The 19,886-nt window shown below is 32.2% G+C and overlaps 1 protein-coding gene across 1 annotated transcript; it reads left to right on the top strand.

Moving 5' to 3' along the window:
• Positions 1–5,547: 5,547 nt before the first annotated feature.
• Positions 5,548–6,438, top strand: LOC127148605 (uncharacterized). Its single transcript, XM_051082696.1, has 2 exons — positions 5,548–5,979; positions 6,043–6,438. Exons 1-2 carry the CDS (start codon positions 5,548–5,550, stop codon positions 6,436–6,438), a joined length of 828 nt encoding a protein of 275 aa, XP_050938653.1.
• Positions 6,439–19,886: the final 13,448 nt, after the last annotated feature.

Raw genomic sequence — 19,886 nt, 5'->3', positions numbered from 1 at the left:
ATTAATTCCTACACTACTGCTAAAGAAGCTTGGAAAATATTGGAAGTTGCATACGAAGGAACTTCTAAAGTGAAGATATCCAGACTGCATTTGATAACTTCAAAATTCGAAGCTTTGAAAATGACTGAAGATGAGTTAGTCTCTGAATACAATGAGAGGGTTCTAGAGATAGCTAATGATTCACTACTACTTGGTGAAAAGATATCTGAGTCTAAAATTGTTTGCAAAGTGTTACGCTCTTTACCCAGGAAATTTGACATGAAGATCACTGCCATAGAAGAAGCCCAAGATATAACAACCTTAAAACTTGATGAGCTATTTCGGTCGCTACTTACTTTTGAAATGGCTATGTCAAAGAGAGAAAGTAAGAAGGTTAAAGGGATTGCTTTTAAATCAGCTTATGAATAGGAGACCACTGTAATCAATCTGATAATGAAATTAATTAGGATGAATCAATAGCCCTATTAACGAAGCAGTTCTCTAAGATGGCCAGGAAGTTTAAAAGTATGAATAATGTTGGAACAAGTGTTAAAACTGGAAAATACGATGGTAAGAATTCTACAAGAAAGGTCAATGACTTTTCATACAGAAGAAATAGCAACCATGGTAAGAAAAAGTAGGATGTAGGAAGGTCGTTTAGATGTAGAGAATGTGAAGGATTTGGTCATTATCAGGTTGAATGTCCCACATATCTCAAAAGATAAAAGAAAAATTATTATGCTACCTTGTCTGATGAGGACTCAGATGATGACGAAGTTGATCATGGCATGAATGCCTTCACAGCATGTATTACAGAAATCAATTCTGAGGTTGATAGTGAGTATTCTGAAAATGAAGAGGATGAAGAGCTAACGCTTGAAAAACTAAAAATACTAAGGAAGGAAGACTCAGAAGCCAGCGCTATTCAAAAAGAAAGAATTCAAGACTTAATGGAAGAAAATGAACGGTTGATGGGAGTCATATCATCTCTAAAATTGAAATTGAAAGAGGTACAGAATGAGTATGATCAGAAAATAAAGTTTGTTAAAATGCTAAATTCAGGAACTGACAGCTTAGACTCAATCCTAAACTCAGGGCAGAATGGTTCAAGTAAATATGGCCCCAGGTTTGATGCTTCAATAAGGAGAGCCAAGACAACACCTGAAGTAAGATTTGTTCTAGCTTCAGTAAAAGGAACAACCGAATCAAATTGTGAAAATGTGATTACTAATACAGGTGCTAAATATTCCAGATGGATCTGTTATTATTGTGGTCGAAGAGGTCATTTCGGTCATTTTGCTACAAATTACTAAGAGACAGGAGATATCAGTAAAAGTCAAAATTTAAAAACCATCAGAATAACTGTATATTTGCCAAATGGAATAATAATATAAAGGGAACTCACATGATTTGGAGAGTGAAGACCTCTGAGAAGTGCAATGTTGCATTTACAACAATTCAAACCCATGTTGATGCTTGGTACTTTGATAGTGGGTGTTCAAGACATATGACTGGCAATCGATCATTCTTTACTGAATTAGAGGAATGCGCCTTAGGTTATGTTACTTTTGGAGATGGAGCCAAAGGAAGAATTATTGCAAAAGGAAACATTGATAAAAGTAATCTACCCTGTCTTAATGAAGTTAGATACGTGGATGGACTGAAGGTAAACTTGATTAGTATAAGTCAACTATGTGACCAAGGATACAGTGTAAACTTTAACAACACTGGTTGTGTAGTTACTGACAAAAATAATCAAGTGTTTATGAGTGGCAGACGACAAGCAGATAACTGTTATCATTAGAGCTCCAATAGTTCAAACATATGTCACTTAACTAAAACTGACCAAACCTGGTTGTGGCATAGGAAATTGAGGCACATTAGCTTGAGAAGCTTAGATAAAGTTATCAGAAACGTGGCAATCGTAGGCATTCCTTCTTTAGATATCAATGGTAAATTATTTTGTGGTGACTGTTAAGTTGGGAAGCAAACTAAAACTTCTCACAGAAGCTTTAAAGGAATGTTATACAATGAGAGTCCTTGAACTCCTACATCTTGATCTTATGGGTCCCATGCAAACTGAAAATTTGGGTGGAAAGAACTATGTGTTGGTTGTTGTAGATGACTACTCCAGATTTACTTGGGTTTGGTTCTTAAAAGGAAAGTCAGATACTGTTAAATTATGTATCAGTCTATGTTTGAATTTGCAACGTGAAAAGAGGCAAAAGATAATTAGGATCCGTAGTGATCACGGAAAGGAGTTTGATAATGAAGATCTTAATAATTTCTGTCAGTTGGAAGGTACCCATCATGAATTTGCTGCTCCTATAACTCCTCAGTAAAATGAAGTAGTTGAACGGAAGAACAGAACTTTACAAGAAATGGCTCGAGTTATAATACATGTCAAAAACTTACCTTTGAATTTTTGGGCTGAAACTGTAAACACAACATGTCATATTCACAACAGGGTCACTACTCGATCTGGTACGACAGTCGCATTATATGACCTTTGGAAAGGAAGGAAGCCAAATGTTAAGTATTTTCATATTTTTGGAAGTACCTATTACATTCTAGCCGATAAAGAGTATCATCGGAAGTGGGATGTGAAATCTGATCAAGGAATTTTTCTTGGATACTCTCAGAATAGTCGAGCGTACAAAGCCTTTAATATTAAATCAGGAACAGTTATGGAAACAATCAATGTTGTGGTAAATGATTTTGAATCTAATGTCAACCAGTTTAATATTGAGGATGATGAGACTTCTGTTATATCTAATGTTACTGCTACCCCTCTTAAGGAAATGCCTAAAGATGATTCTCAGCCAGACAGTACGAAGACAAATTTAGAAAAAATAACTGATGAGACCCTGAATGATGAAACTGTACTTGTTCCCTCTACACATATGAAAAAGAATCATCCCCCAAGTTCCATAATAGGTGATCCATCAGCTGGAATCACTACCAGAAGGAAAGAGAAAGTTGATTACTCGAAAATGATTGTTGATTTATGTTATGTGTCAGCAATAGAACCCACATCTATTGAAAATGCTCTCAAGGATGAATACTATATAAACGCTATGCAAGAAGAATTACTACAATTTAAGTGTAACAATGTATGGACTTTGGTTTCCAAGCCTGACGGGGTGAATGTTATAGGAACTACGTGGATTTTTAAAAATAAAACTGATGAATCAGGCAATGTAACAAAGAACAAAGCTCGTTTGGTGGCTCAAAGTTATGCTCAGGTAGAAGGTGTTGATTTTGATGAAACCTTTGCACATGTGGCTAGACTTGAAGCTATTCGCCTTCTGCTCAATATATCCTATTTTCGAAAATTTAAATTGTATCAAATGGACGTTAAAAGTGCTTTCTTGAATGGATACTTGAATGAAGAAGTTTATGTAGCACAACCTAAAGGGTTTGTTGATTCAGAATTTCCTTAGTATGTATACAAACTTAATAAAGCTCTATATGGATTAAAGCAAGCACCTAGGGCTTGGTATGAACGTCTAACAATGTATTTAGGTGAAAGAAGATATTCTCAGAAAGAAACTGACAAGACACTATTTATTAACAGAACCAGCTCTGATCTCATCGTAGCTCAAATTTATATGGATGATATTATTTTTGGTGGATTTCCTCAAACACTTGTTAATAATTTCATTAACATAATGAAATCAGAATTTGAAATGAGTTTAGTAGGCGAATTGTTATGTTTTCTCGGGTTGCAGATCAAAGAGAAAAGTGAAGGTATATTTATATCGCAAGAGAAGTATGCCAAAAACTTAGTCAAGAAGTTTGGTCAGGATCAATCACAATACAAAAGAACTCCAACTGCGACACATGCTAAAATTACCAAGGATATTGTTGGTATTACAGTAGATCACAAGTTGTACAGAAGCATGATTGGGAGTCTCTTATATTTAACAGCAAGCAGACTAATATTGCTTATGTTGTTGGTGTGCTCGTTATCAGTCAGATCCTCGTATCCCTCACTTGAATGCAGTTAAACAAATAATTAAATATGTTCACGGTACAACAAATTTCGGCATTCTGTATTCCTACGATACATCCTCTGAACTGATGGGATATTGTGATGCTGACTGGGCGGGTTCTGCTGATGATCGGAAAAGCACCTCTGGTGGATGTTTCTTTCTTGGGAATAACCTTGTTTCATGGTTAAGTATGAAACAAAATTGTGTATCTCTTTCTACAGTAGAAGCTGAGTATATAGCTGCATGGAGTGGGTGTACTCAAATGATATGGGTGAAAAGCATGTTGAATGAATATGAAATTATCCAAGATATTACGACTTTATATTGAGATAATATGAGTACCATAGATATATCGAAAAATCTAGTCCAGCATAGTCGAACTAAGCACATTAATATAAGACATCATTTTATTAGAGAACTCATTGAGAATAAGATTATTACATTACAACACAATCACTCGAACTCACGATTGGTAGACATTTTTACTAAACTCCTTGATGCAACCACGTTTGAGCATTTACGTTCCTGTTTAAGAGTTTGTAAAATATATCTCCTTAATTAGCTAAAAGGACGGAGCACTTTTGCACGTCCCATAATGATGGGATTGTCTGCGCCGTAATAGAGATTAACGTCGATCTCTTCAGCTTCTGTAGTAGTTGTTCTTGGTAAGAGAGAATAGTTAAAAAGGCTTCAGGATTATTTAAGTTGCACGTTTCATTCTCAAATCTTTGGGCTTCTTCATCCTTAAGCAGATTCAACAATGGTGAACACTCGTAAGGGAACCTACAGTGACAAGTCCTTCGAGGAAGTGCTTGAAGCTCAGAGTCCAAGAGCAGCTATGCATGGCATACGAGTACGTGGGCGATGATTCAAAAGCACTTCACTACGGAGACCATATAAACTTCCTTCTGAGAAATCACATGCAGACATTCCTACAAACTCCAATGATCTAGATGACATTCCTTTGGCCAGTTTATTGAAGAAGGTTGCTGCTCCTGATGTCTTTCCTAAAAAATCTACTGATCCTGTTTTGTCTATTCACTTTCAAGAGAGTTCGTCGTCTAAAGGTATGTTCGTCCCTACCCTTGGACTTCGCCAAAGTTCTTCTGTAGAACAAGGTCCATCGCATTATTCTCCTCTGATTTAGTTGCCTATTTCGGACAATATTGCTTCGACTGATCAACATGCTACTCCAGTTGAAGATGTTGTTGAGCCTGTTGGTAATGAAGATGTTGTTGAGCCTGTTGGTAATGAAGATGTTGTTGAGCCTGTTGACACTGATGATCATAATGGCGAGGTTCCCATTGATGATAATATGGATTAGAGTGCTCAACAAGAAACGCAATCAATTCCTACAGAACCAAAGCCATCTAGGAAGAAGGTTCAACAAAATCGACGAAACATTACGACTAAAACTGGTAGAAAGAAAGTTCCTCTAAATATCCCATTAATCCCAATTAATGGTATATCGTTTCATCTTGAGGAAAGCGTACAGCATTGGAAATTTGTTGTACAACGAAGAATAGCTGACGAGGTAAATATTTCAGACAAACATCATTTGTGCGTCAGTATTATGAATCTTATTGAGAAGGTTGGGTTATCAAAAACTATTTCGAATGTGGGCCCGTTTTATCCTCAGCTTATTAGAGAATTCATAGTTAACTTGCCAGCTGATTTTAATGATCCAAGTAGCCCAGATTATCAGATTGTTCATATTAGGGGTCTTAAATTTACAATTTCTTCTACTGTGATAAATGACTTTCTGGGGAATGCTGTTTCAAATAACTTTTCTCCATCATCTCCATCAACTGATGTTTTGGCTTCTGTATTATCTGGATGGACATTATCTTCTTGGCCTGCTAATGGTATACCTGCTGGTGCTCTAAGCGTCAAGTATGTCATTCTGCATAAGATTGGTATTGCAAATTGGTTTCCTTCATCCCATGCATCTCGCATTTCTGTTGCGTTAAGGACATTCTTGTATCGCATCTGCAATGACGACAGGGTATACGCTGGTACATTTATATATAATCAACTGTAAAGGCATGTTGGATCATTTGGGGTCAAGCTTCCAATTGCTCTATCAAGGTTCTTTTCTGGTTTACTGCTACACTTAAATGTTGTTGTATTAACCACCTCGGATGCACCTGATCCTGATCCTAAGACCTTATCACTAAACTACAGACTCTTTCAGGGCAGTCATGTGCCCGATATAGATAATGATGTGCATCCTTCTCGAGGGCCTCGATTGTTTGATATGACGGACTGGGATGAAGCTACTGATGGGTTCTTTGTTGATAGGGAGTTGGATTCCAAAATTCTTAATTCCCTTACAGCCGAGTCTCGTTTGCTATCTACTGCCATTAGTCTGCTGTTTGAACGTCGTTTGGAAATTGATTCTCTTATTCGTCATCTGAAGGCTTTTGCTCCATTATCAAGTCGAGGGGACCCTAGTTCTGATTGATTTTTTCTGGTTCAAAGGGGGAGTGGTGGTGTGCAGGCGGATGTTGGCTGATGTTATTGTTGTTATTTTTGTTTTTGGTTGTTTGAAGTTTGTTTTGTGTGTTGTTTGCTTTTTAGTAACAGATGTAGTTTTGTTGTTCCTTTTGAAGATTGAAGTAATTGAAAATATATTGTTCGTGTTATAAGAAGTCATTTTTGAAAATGGAATCATCAGTGTTGAAGTCTGTGGTATGATCATTCATTAGTTTCAACAGTTGAACCAGAAAAGAAATTCCTTTTAGACAAAAGGGGGAGTTTGTTGAAGATTTTGTTTAAAAGATTTTATAGGAATATCTTTGATTAATGAATTAATTAAAAGATAAGATATATCTTTGATTAATAAATTAATTAAAAGATGTGATATTCAAAAGATAAAAGATTTCCCATTATTTTAGGAATCTTGTTAATGGCCGTAATAATATTTAACGGCCATTGACGTTATTTTAATTTCTTTAAAAGAAAAGAAGATTTATACAGATGTGCATAAATAGGTTGTTACGGTGTTGGTATAGATGATGAAAAAATTGAAAAAAAACACAAGTTGAAGAAGATTGTTCATGTCAATGGCCGTCTGCAGAAGCTACTGGATTCTAAAGGTATTATGATCTTATGTCTATGAGATCGCCATGTTGATCAAAGTTACAATATTTGATGAGTAACAGACGAGACAGTGATTTGTGTGATCACTGAGATCTTTAGAGGGATTTAAAGATGTTGTCAAAGATATTCACTCATGTGTTCAGGAGGAGCCTGAAGTTAGACATCGTAAAGATAAGTAATTCAGGGGGGAGCCTGAAGTCTGATGTCAAGACGCATGTTATTATATCATATTATTGAACAAAGTACCATATGCTGTTTTGATATATATTGATTCAAGTGAATATTAATAAAGATTACTCATCAAGGTTGTGCGCAGCTCCCCAAACGTAGGCAATATTGGCTGAACTGGGTTAACAAAGTTTCTTGTGTTATTCTCTTTTGCTATCTCTCTAGCTACTACAACTGTTATTAGCTTTAGTATTAACTGAAGGTTTAATTAATTATCTCACATTGTTTTTTCAATTGTGATTTCGGTGCCTGATATAGACATGCCCCCTCCCCTTTTTTCAACTTAATTAGATTGATATAAACTGTAACATCCCATAAATTGATAAATTAAGATAATTTTGGAGTTAATTGTTTTAGTTTTGTTTAATTAATTTTAATTTATTGGACGTTATTTTCATCTAATGGATATTATTTGGTGTTATGGAGATGGGAATTGATTAAATAATTTGGATGTTATTTAGTTAAATTGTAGAGTGAAAATTTTGTTGAAGATTTTGATAATTATATTGTTTTATTTTGGAACTTTCCCTTGAAAGTTCAATTGGCTAAAGTAAGTTGATTTGTTGAATTTTTCTCAATCAAGGTTGAATTGGTTTCAACCTCAACTTTAGGTAAGTTGATTTAAAAGGATTTTTTTGGGTCTTTAGCAACCTATTAATTTTATTAATTAAGTTGTTAGATTTCCCTAGGATTGGTTCATTGGAAAGCTTTGACAGTTAAGGAATATCTGTTAGCTAATCTCGAGGTAAAAGATTCTACTACTAGACCTTCGAATTTAAATCTTAAGAGCTACATGTATTATTATTATTATTATTATTATTTTGATTTTGCATTGATAGTAGCTAAAATTGGTTAATGGAATGTTGTGGTTGTCGATTGATGTTACATGATGATTAAGCATGATTTATGGATTTCATGCTTTATGGATTGTTATGATTATGAACTGTTATGACTGATGATCCATGCCACATGTTATGTTGATTGTTACATGCTTTTGGATTGTGGTGTGTCTGTTAACTTTGCCTGCTAAGCTTTTTACCTCACCTGTATTGTACACTAGAAGAAATCTGGTCTTTAATGTCGGGTGGAAAAAATGAAAAATAAGCTTTAATGTCGGTTTTCAAAAGGCGGATGTTTAATGTCGGTTTTAAACCGACATTAAAGCTTTATCTTTAATGTCGGTTTAAAACCGACATTAAACATCATGTTTTTTAGAACCGACATTAAAGGTCTTTTTTATTTTATTTTTTATTTTTTTAATTTTGTAAAAAGTTGAATTTTTCTCTCTCTTACTTTACTCTTTTCTCCTTTCTTCTCTACCAAACCCTAGACTTTACTCTTTTCTCCTTTCTTCTCTACCAAACCCTACGAAAGAAGGTTTTCTCTCAACATTTCTTCCCTTTCTTCCTTTCTCAATCTCATCACTTTCTCCCCTCTCTTCTCTGATCAGTCGCCAACGCGTGTGAACTCGTCGCCGTGCTATCATCGGAGGCAGCTTCTTCCGTTGTCGCATCGCGCTCGTGCCTCACGTGGAACACTCACCCTCCTCACCACCGGCACGTTACCGGCTCGGGATGTCCGGTAAATTAATAAATGAATATAGAAAAGATTAAATATTATTTTATTATTATTATTATTATTATTATTATTATTATTATTATTATTATTATTTTGCCGCTCTGTTTTTACTCTTTCAGGTTTTCGCGGACAAAACCCTAGCCCTAACTAATCCGCCCCTCGTCGTATTCCGATCTGATTCTACTTTCTATACACCTGAAATCTGTTTCCGACCGCCCAGATCTCAGATCCGTTGTTCTTACGAATTTAGTTGGTGGCTTTCTTGTTCGTGGCTTGGATTTCATCTCGCATTTCCTTTGATTCTCGAGTTGTTCTCATCGGATTTTTCATTTTCAGGTTTCGAGAAAGGTGTTAGAGGTTAGATTTCTTAATTTTTACGCGTTAACTCTCTGTTTTGGATGATGATGATAATCGTTGGCGGTTATTCAGAATTGATGTTTTTCTGATGCTTTTATTTTATTTTTTTTCGTTTTGATGAATTTAGGTTTTTTTGAAGTTTAGCATTTGAATTCGCAGGCTTTAAGGAATTGTATTAAGTTTTTTACGAGATTCTGGATTTTCATTTCCACTCTGTTTGGGATTTTTGGATGCTGTCGATTGGGTTTGCGGGATTGTTAGCTACTGGCTTTGCAGATTTGGAGGAATATATATTGGATGGGAGAAGAAGCAGCTGTTTTGGCTGCAGTTTGCAAAACAGAACTTGAAGAAGAAGAAGAAGAAGAAGAAGAAGGTATGAAATTTTTTTTTCCCTTTTATTGTTTTGGAGTAGATAGTTTATTTATATGCATTTGTGGACCAAGTAATTTTTCAGAGCTTCGTTTAAAAGGGATTGTTTTGAAAAATATCAGCAAAATGGTGAACTTCTTGTTTTTATTGTTTCAATTGTTTTTAACTTATAGAAGTGGAATATTTTATTTGTGATTAAAAACCATCAAAAAGCAGTATACACACTTACGAGAGGCTTTAAACTGATTTGTTCAATTGACCCAATAATAAAGTTGATTTTCTTGTGATGGGACATTGTTTGCTCTTAATTCATCCAAGGTGTAACTATCTCTCCTTTGTTTTCTTTTGTTCTGGAATAATCTGTTTACTGAATTCCAATTTATGGGTAAGAATAAGAGCAAGTAAATCCCGTCGAATATCCTTTTGTTTCGTAAATGGAAATTTCCTTGAAGTAGTTGTAGTGTTACTGTAACGTGAACTGAAAATCGAACCGGTAGAACTTGAATCAACCGCCGTTTAGTCCAGTACCAGTTCGCTCTCACTTTCATGGGGCTGATTCCGCAATTAGGCTTTCAATTTGGTAAAGAAACCACCAAACCTAATCGAACTTAGTTAAGCTTGAACTCAGGGGATGATATTAGGAGAAATACTATTGTCGTTGGTTTTGGATAGGGCATTCTTCGTTATGTTTTTGAAAATTCTCTAACTTATCTTTTATAAGGATAAAAGGTCTGTTTAAGATGTATGATTCTAAATATTTTTAAAGAAATGAGTTTCTGTAGGCTTTAAATTTCTTTTTTTCTGAAAACTGGCATGTTGCCGTCTCTATCTTTGTTCTTCTCAGGATACCGTGGTATTGAGTTTCATTGTGCTAGGAAGCAGTTTTTTACATCCATAAAAAGCAGTATACTTTTTGTGTCTATCTGAATCATGATGGACATAAACAGTAGTCTATTTTGGTCTATCGTTATGTATCATAGGTAAATTATGATTTTTACTATCGTTATAGTTTCTAACATAATATGAATTTCATTGATTTGTTGGCGTGTGAAAAACATATTTATCTACATTGACCCAATGTCGGTCTATAGGACAATAATGTAACAATTAAATAAAAATAAATTTGTAAAAATGAATAAAAAACTAGGCTTTAATGTCGGTTTTAAACCGACATATCAGAGTTCAACCGACATTAAAGGGCTTCAATAACACTATCAAAGATGTCGGTTGAAAACTGACAAACCGACATTAAAGAGGGCTTTAATGTCGTTTTTAAACCGACATTAAAGGCCAACCGACATTAAAGAGCTTCAATAACACCATCAAAGATGTCGGTTGAAAACTGACATTAAAGGCCTTTAATGTCGTTTTTAAACCGACATTAAAGAGGCCTTTAATGTCGTTTTCAAACCGACATTAAAGCCCAACCGACATTAAAGGCCTTTAATAACGCTCACAAAGATGTCGGTTGCTAAGTGACATTAAAGGCCTTTAATGTCGGTTTTAAACCGACATTAAAGGCCAAAATTCTTCTAGTGGTAATCTTATCTATGGGATCACTCGCACAACTAGAGGAGTTCCTATAGGATCACTCGCATGATTAAGGGTGTTCCGATGGGACCACTCGCACGATTAGAGGTATACCTACGTATACAGATATGTTTATGGAGTTTGTACCTACGATCACTCGCATGACTAGGGCTGTTCCCACATGATCACTCACACGATTTAGGGGTATTCGTATGGTCTCTCACTCATCCAAGCGTGCTCCATTTAGACACACAATGTTATGATTATGTTTCTAACAGAAAGTTAACAGATCACCTAGTGGGACTAATAGTAGATTCCTTACCGGATATATTTATTTACGAGTTTACTATCTATGAGTTTTAGGACATAAAACCTAACAATTATCCATTATAATTAGTGTCAATGTATAGCCATATATCCCTCCCCCTCTCATCCAACTTCTATGCCATGTGTCTTGAATATACCAAACCTTTAGTGGCCATGTAATCCATCCCATGCTCGCCAAATTGCCTATAGATAATGGCATTTTGTGGGTTTTGAAAAACACTCACACATTGGTGAAATTTTTAAATCAATCGGAGAAAGTGGGATTTTTTAGATATTTTTTTCTTAATTTCTTAAATTTATTTATTTTAATATTATATTTTCTCGATATTTGTGTTTCAGTTGTACCTCATTTTTATAACATTAGTATAGTTCAGTATTTATTTGTATTGACTTTTTATAGTATTAACCAAGAATTTCAAACTAAAATAAAATGTTTCTAATTATTTAGAAAATCAATCTAAATGACTCTTAATTTATCTTTTTAAATGTTACCCACATGTGATCGTAAATAATCATTCTCGGCTTTCAAAAATAAAAATGATGCACATTAATCTTTTTTTTTTTTTTTTTTTTTTTTGATCAATTAATAATAAGTATGTAAAATTTATAAATTGATAGGCATACATCGATGTTGTTCTTGTGTGTGGGGGCTGATGAAGAGTATATATAGAGCATTCTCTCTATCGGTGTGATAGTGCTAGAACGTTATGGAAAAATTTTATCATGGCACGAGGACACATGAATTTTCAAAGGTTCGCTAATAGGGTTTGGGTTAATGAATTATTGTTGTTGCCTGAGGAGGTTCTCAGTTTGGTGTGTGCTGTGGCTTAGCTATCTAGGATGATCCAAATAAATTGGTGCATCCAGAAGCTATTCCCTCCCTTCCATTTTAAAGTGAATGGATAGCTAAGCTACTTAAGAATGTTTTATAGTTTTGTTTCATATATTAGGTTGATATATTGGAAGGTGAAAGGAGTTGCTAAGCGCTTTTGGTGTACCGAACTAGTGGATTATGTAGACATGTCGTGCCAAGCTGGGATGATATCACGAGTTATGGGATGTTTTCTTGCTGGGTGAGCTTGTTATAGTCAAAGATTACAAAATTTCAAGATGCTTATTTCTCGCCCTATGCGTTAAGGCTCAAGTGGTGATGGATTGCCTTCAGTTGGTAAATTTAATTTGATCAACTAGTAAAGACTTTTTAACTATCTTTTCATACTGTGAGGTGTTTATTACTATGCTTAATTGCATGAATGGCTCTTTCCTAGAGGTCTGGTTTTCGTTTGATTAAGACATATCGCATTAGTTTGGTTTTGTATTTCAAATGGGTGATTTTTCATTATGTTCAAAGAGAATGAATTATTCATCAACTCATGTATCATCCTCGCAATGTAATTTTATTAGGTGTTCCACATTTTTTTTCTCTTTTGTGTTCCGACTACTGATTCTTACTTAAAAAAATGGGCAACTAGATGGGAAAATCTAAAAATTAATTAAAAACAAATAATGTGAATTGACAAAACTAACCTCACTTAAACTAAAAACTCAACGTAAATAAAACTTCACTAAAACTAAAAATTCAATCATATTTACTGTTAATTAATGTATCTATCCAGTGTTAGATTTATTCTTAAATATAATATTATACGATATTTATTATTATTTTATTAGGTCCATTAGGTTAAAAGATAATAAGATAATGCCCTAATTAAACATGAGGATGGGTATTGATGTCTATAAATAGAATCTTATGAATTGGTCTTCTCACTGCCTCATTAAGTAGGTTATTTTTTCCATCAAGAAACCTAAATTAATTTCTAGAGGAAGGCAAGTGATCAGAGAAAAAATTTCTCAAAAAGATTATCATGGATCAAGGTATGTTATTCTTTAACTAAATTCAACTTATAGAATTATATAGTTCAAAGATTCTTGGCAATTATTGTTATATACAATATTAGGATTTTATTGTATAATCATGAAACTAAAGTTTACCTGTGGTATCAGGACCTTTATTAAGAACTTGTAATTTTACATAGATGATTAATAATTTATTTTTATGTTTTCGCGGTATGTTTTCTTACATTTAAATCAAGAATCTTTAATTATCAATTATCATTTGAATTAAAGATTTTGATTATTGATTGTGAATTTGATTTTATCGAAAGCTGGAAGAAGGAAATAAATTTTAGAAGTTTAAGTCAAAATTCTCACCACCGGCTGCAATATTGTGTTTCTCAAATTAGTGAGAAAACTTATGAATACTATTTAATTTATTTACAGTTTCTTCAAGGATTTAAATCCACCGTCGACAACCCTGATTCTTTATTCAATGTTAAAGTTTCTGATTCTTTATTCAACGTTTAAAGTTGTTGATCCTTTATTCAAGGGATTAAAGTTTCTCATTTAACGAAGAATTGATAATTTAAAGAATTAAAGATATATTTTAATATAAATTTCAATTATCTTTTCGAAGATCATAAGTAAATTAAATCAATATTCTAATCTATAATTAAAGGAATTAAAATCGAATGAAGGTTAGGATAGTGTCGAAAATTTAATTCATCTTAAATCTAATTAAATTTTATATTTTGATAATTTTCGAAAATTTCTATATATATTTAGTTTATGTTCAAATTGATGATCATATGTTAATTATATTTTATGTGTTATGTATATGTTATGTTTAAAGTACCCACTTATCTTTAAAATTTAAATTATACGATTAAATTTTGGAGGATAATGTATGAGTGCATGAAGTTTTGATGAAATTATTATATGTAACTTAATTGTGAGGTAAATCACTTGGGACTTATGTTATTCCATATCTATATGTAAGGAATAATTTGTTAGTCACCAAAGTGACCAAATCAGTAAGTTTTATAGATATTCTATTGATATTGTTTTGCAAATTAAGAAAATAATTATTCATAATTATTTTAATATGATATCTATATTATGAATAATTTGTTAGTTATCAAAGTGGCCAAATTAGTAAGTTCAATAGATATCAAATTAAGGTTATACTCAATTACTCATATTTATGTGATGATGATGAATTATATTATATTATGAAACATAAAGATATTATTGTGAGTATATTGGTTTTCATTATTATAAAACATTTAAATTGTCTAAAGGTAATTAGTAGTTTTATAATTTTAAATCTTATTGTGGTTAATTGGAATTGTTTTATCATGCTGCCTATGTTATGAACAATTTGTTAGTCACCAAAGTGGCCAAATTGGTAAATCTTTAGACATTAAATTAAAGTTGATTCAATTACTCATGTTTATTTGATGCTAATGAATGAAATAATATTATGAAACATTAATGATTTGTCATGAGTATATTGATTTTCATTATTATAGAACATTTAATTTGTCCAAAGGTAATTAGTAGTTTTATAATTTTGAATCTTATTGTGGTTAATTGAGGCGTTTGGTTAGATATTATTAGTATATCCAAAGATAACTAATGTATCTAATTTGAGCATTTAAATTATCAATTATATAAAACTAAATCTAGCATCAGTTAAGTGTAAATGTTGTAAATTGTTTTGCCTTCCAAAAAAGAACTTCAATATATAAATTAATGATTATTTAATATTATCTAAATATACGTCAGTATCCTTAAGTTTATTTCTCAAAGCAATGACGTATAAACATATTTATTTTGTAATTGCAGCATCTGCCCCTGTTTCTCTTTATTCGCATGCTACATCTATAATAAAGTTTAATAGACTCAATTTCTCTGATTGGTGCGAACAAATCCGATTTCATCTTGGAGTTTTGGATCTTGATTTAGCACTTTTAAGTGAAAAACCTGCTGCAATTACTTTTGCTAGCAATGATGAGAATAGATCTTTCTATAAAGCTTGGGAAATATCAAATAGATTGAGCTTAATGTTTATACGAATGACTGTAGCAAACAATATTAAGTCCACAATTAAAAAAACTAAAGATGCTAAGGAATTTATGAAATCTATGAAAAAAAATGTTCTCAGTCAAAGTAGGCTGATAAGTTACTTGCTAGAACACTTATGAGTAATTTAACCAACATTAAGTTTGATGGTTCTCGTACTATACATGAGCATATCCTTGAAATGACAAACTTGCTAGCAAGATTAAAGACTATGGGAATGGAAGTTAATGAGAATTTTTTGGTAACATTTATCCTTAATTCCTTACCTTTAGAGTATGGTCCATTTCACATGAACTATAACACTCTGAAAGATAAATGGAATGTGCATAATTACAAAATATGCTCATTTAAAAGGAAGCGAGACTTAAGAAATCAATTCACTCTACCAATCTCATGGGTCGTAAAGGAGCTGGAAAGAAACATGAAAAAAGAATGGAAAGGGCATTCATGAATAATTAAAGGTAAAATTGTCATCTACCTCAATCCACAAAAAGGGAAAATTAAGGATAAGTGTCGTTTTTTCAACAAACCTGGGCACTATTAGAAAGATTGTCTAAAACGTAAAGCATGGTTTGAGAATAAAGGTAAGCATAATGCTTTAGTAGGTATCAAATCAAACTTAACTGAAGTTTCTTATAATACATGGTGGATTGATTCTGGTTGTACCATTCATGTTTCTAATACGATGTAGGGATTCCTTACGACCCGAACCACAAACCCAAATAAGAGATTCATTTTTATGGGAAACAAAGTCAAAGTTCCAGTTGAAGCTGTGGGAACCTATCGTTTAACTTTAGACACTAGACATCATTTAGACCTTTTTTATACCTTTTATGTCCCTTCTATTTCTCGTAATTTGATTTCCTTATCAAAACTTGATACTTCAAGTTATTACTTTAAATTTGGGGATGAGTGTTTTAGTTTATTCAAACATAACATTTTTATTGGTTTTGGTATTCTTTGTGATGATTATATAAATTAAAGCTTGATAATATTTTTGTTGAGAGTTTGTTAACCTTACATCATAACGTTGGTACTAAACGTGGTCAAACTAATGAATCATTAGCTTACTTGTGACATAAACGTTTAGGTCACATATCCAAAGAAAGAATTAAAAAATTGATAAAGAATGAAATTCTTCTAGATTTGGATTTTACTGACCCTGGAATTTGTATGGATTATATTAAAGGAAAACAAACAAAACACACAGTTAATAAAGAAGCCACAAGAAACTCATAGCTTCTTGAAATTATATACACACTGATATTTGTGGGCCTTTTGATGTTCCATCTTTTGGTGGAGAAAAGTATTTTATCACCTTTATTGATGATTTCTCACGTTACGGTTATATCTATTTATTGCATGAAAAATCTTAAGCAATAGATGCCTTAAGGGTATTTATAAATAAAGTTGGAAGACAATTAGATAGAAAGGTGAAAATCTTAAGATCTGATAGAGGTGATAAGTATTATGGAAAATATGATGAGAATGGACAATGCCACGGTCCATTAGCTAAATTCCTAGAAAGCCACGATATATAGGCTCAATATACAATGCCAGGAACACCACAACAAAATAGTGTTGCAAAAAGGTGAAATCATACATTAATGAATATGGTTAGAAGCATGTTAATTAATTCATATTTACCTGTGTCCTTGTGGATTTATGCATTAAGAACAGCTCAATATTTATTAAACAAGGTTCCTAGTAACTCAGTTTCAAAGACACCTTTTGAACTGTGGACATGAAGGAAACATGGTTTAAGACACCTATATGTTTGGGGTTGTCAAGCGGAAGTAAGAATTTATAATCCACATGAAAAGAAACTGGATTTAAGAACAACCAGTGGTTTGTTCATTGGTTATCCAGAAAAATCAAAAGGGTATAAATTTTATTGTCCTAACCACAGTATGAGAATAGTTGAAACTAGAAATGTAAGGTTCATTGAGAATGACATAATTAGTGGGAGTTTGGAATCACGTAAAATGGAAATTCAAGAAGTTAGAGTGGAAATTCTTTCATCTTTGGCTATCCAAATCTAAGCAATTTTTTTAAGATTCTTTTGTAGAAAATCGTTTAGATTTGGCTACCTAAATCTAAACAATTTTTTAAAATTATTTGGTATACGATCGTTTAGATTTAGCTATTTTTTTGTACACAATCGTTTAGATTTGGCTATCCAAATCTAGCTACCCAAATCTAAACGACATTTTTTCTTTCAAAATCTTTTATATTTGGTATACAATCTTGAACCAAATTAACAATTTTGAAAAAAAATTAAGAAAATTTCAGAAGACGAGAAGAAAGATGATGGAAAGAAAAAAATTGCAGAAGAGGAAGAGAAGAAAGATGATGAAAGTGAAGGGCAAACATAAAATATTTAATAAAAAATGCAAGCTTTATAGGCTTTTTCATTTTGTTACACGGGCCATAAATATTTTGTTGGTTTCTTATATTTATAAAAATTAACCTATATTTATATATAATTAATCATAATCCTTAAATCTCGTCAAATTAATTAATATCATTCAATCAAAAATCAAGTCTTTAATCTAAATCCTAATTCCTTAATCAATCATCTAAAAGTATTTAATAAATTCTAACTTCCACATACCAACAATTCTCAACAAATATCTTAATTAACACCCAATAACTCCAAGGTTAATTTTCATAAATATAACAAAACCCCAAACTATTTACAGCCCGTGTAACAGAGCCCATGAAGTTGGCCATTTTGTAAATATTCCAGGTTTACCCTTCAGTCTTTCTTCTTCTCCTCGCTGCGATTTCTTTCATCGTCTTTCTTCTTTTCCTCTTATTTTTTTCGCTGCGACTTCTTTCCATTGTCTTTCTTCTTTTTCTATTCTTTTTTTGCACGTTTAACCTTTCAATCGTCTTTCTTCTTTTCCTCTTCTTTTTTTCTGTTGCGATTATTTTCCATTGTCTTTCTTCTTTTCCTCTTCTTTTTTTACGTCGTTTAAATTTGGGTAACTAAATCTAAACGACTGTGTACAAAAAATAGAAAAATCTAAAAGATCGTGTATAAAGAACCTTGAAAAGAATCAATTAAGTTAGAGTGGCAAAATGTAAACGATCGTGTAAAAAAATTAAATGATCGTGTAAAAAAATAAATCATCGTGTACCAAAAGAATTTAAAAAAAATCATTTATCCAAATCTAAACGATCGTGTACTAAAGAATTTTGAAAAAATAAACGATCATGTAAACAAATCTAAACAATCGTGTAAAAAAAACGATCGTGTACCAAAAGAATTAAAAAAAATCGTTTAGCTAAATCTAAACGATCGTGTACCAAATTTTGAAAAACAAATCATTTAGATATTTTGGTTCAAATCTAAACGATCGGGTAACCAAATTAAACGATTTAATTGAAAAAAAAATTGTAGCCAAATCTAAACGACCAAATCTAAAGGATCGTGTATCAAACAATAGCCAAATTTAAATGATTGTATACCAAATATATTATGCGCACGTTGTGACGGCATGATTGACGGGGCATTTTTTGTATTTTTCACAGTGGTCTTGTAGGCTTTTTCAGTTTTTAAAATTGTTCTATATAGTGTAAATATTTTACCACTTTGTTATACTTTTTAAAAGTCTCCTAACTCCAACATAATTAAATTAAACAAAGATAATTAAATTTAAGATTACCTTATTTTTGGGTGTTAAAAACAATTTCTCAAATAACAATTATATTGAAATAAAATATAATTTTAAATTACAAACTACGACTTTTACGACGTAAATTCAAAAAGATAGAATCTAAAATTTTGATATATTTTATAAATATCTTTACAAAATTTTCCATTATAATAATTTTCTACTTGTTGATGAATTACTGTAAATAACTAAGCATTTTTTTCAAAAGAAAAAAATAATAATAATTAAGAAGTAGCTGATCTTTAGTTTTATCACGTGGAATTTTGAAAAAAAGACGTCTATATAAAAAGGCAAGCATACCGACATGTAATTATTTTCTTGAAATATTCCCCACATAAATGTGCAAAAACCAACTTTAGATAATGTCTATGTTTGCATCATTTTTCTTCAGCCAAAACAAAATCAACAAACCACCAAAACCTTGTTTCTTTTCACTTCCTCGCCAAGAATACAAGCAAAAACATATTTCAAAAAATAAAGAGCCACCATTGGAAGGATGCTAAAGCCATGATAGCATAAACAACTTTTATTCTTCTTTCTAGGAATACGTGGCTAAAAAGTGAGATATTAATATAGTTAAAATAAAAGTATTATATGTAATTATAGGAAGACTGCATATTTTTATATATATATTTTAAAGTAGAGAATTGAAATAATATATCACACATTTTATTTTTCCTTTTCCATATTTTAATTTAAAATCTTGTAGTTGCTACACACATTAACTAAGTGGGCAAATATGTAATTTGGCCATTATTTTGTCTAAAAATATGGCCATTATTTACATTGAGATTGATTTGGATATAACCATTATCCACAA

Source organism: Cucumis melo, chromosome 3 (genome assembly GCF_025177605.1).
Source record: "Cucumis melo cultivar AY chromosome 3, USDA_Cmelo_AY_1.0, whole genome shotgun sequence".
In the NCBI taxonomy this organism is placed as follows: domain Eukaryota; kingdom Viridiplantae; phylum Streptophyta; class Magnoliopsida; order Cucurbitales; family Cucurbitaceae; genus Cucumis; species Cucumis melo.
Note: the sequence above shows the minus strand (reverse complement) of the source record. Positions and strands in the feature narration are given on the sequence as shown.

What these genes read in the sequence shown, in the direction of transcription:
- LOC127148605 (XM_051082696.1), top strand. Translation starts at nt 5,548, where the DNA reads ATGAATCTTATTGAGAAGGTTGGGTTATCAAAAACTATTTCGAATGTG. An exon ending in GCATCTGCAATGACGACAGG is followed by an intron (nt 5,980 to 6,042) that starts GTATACGCTGGT and finishes TTTGGGGTCAAG; the next exon opens with CTTCCAATTGCTCTATCAAG.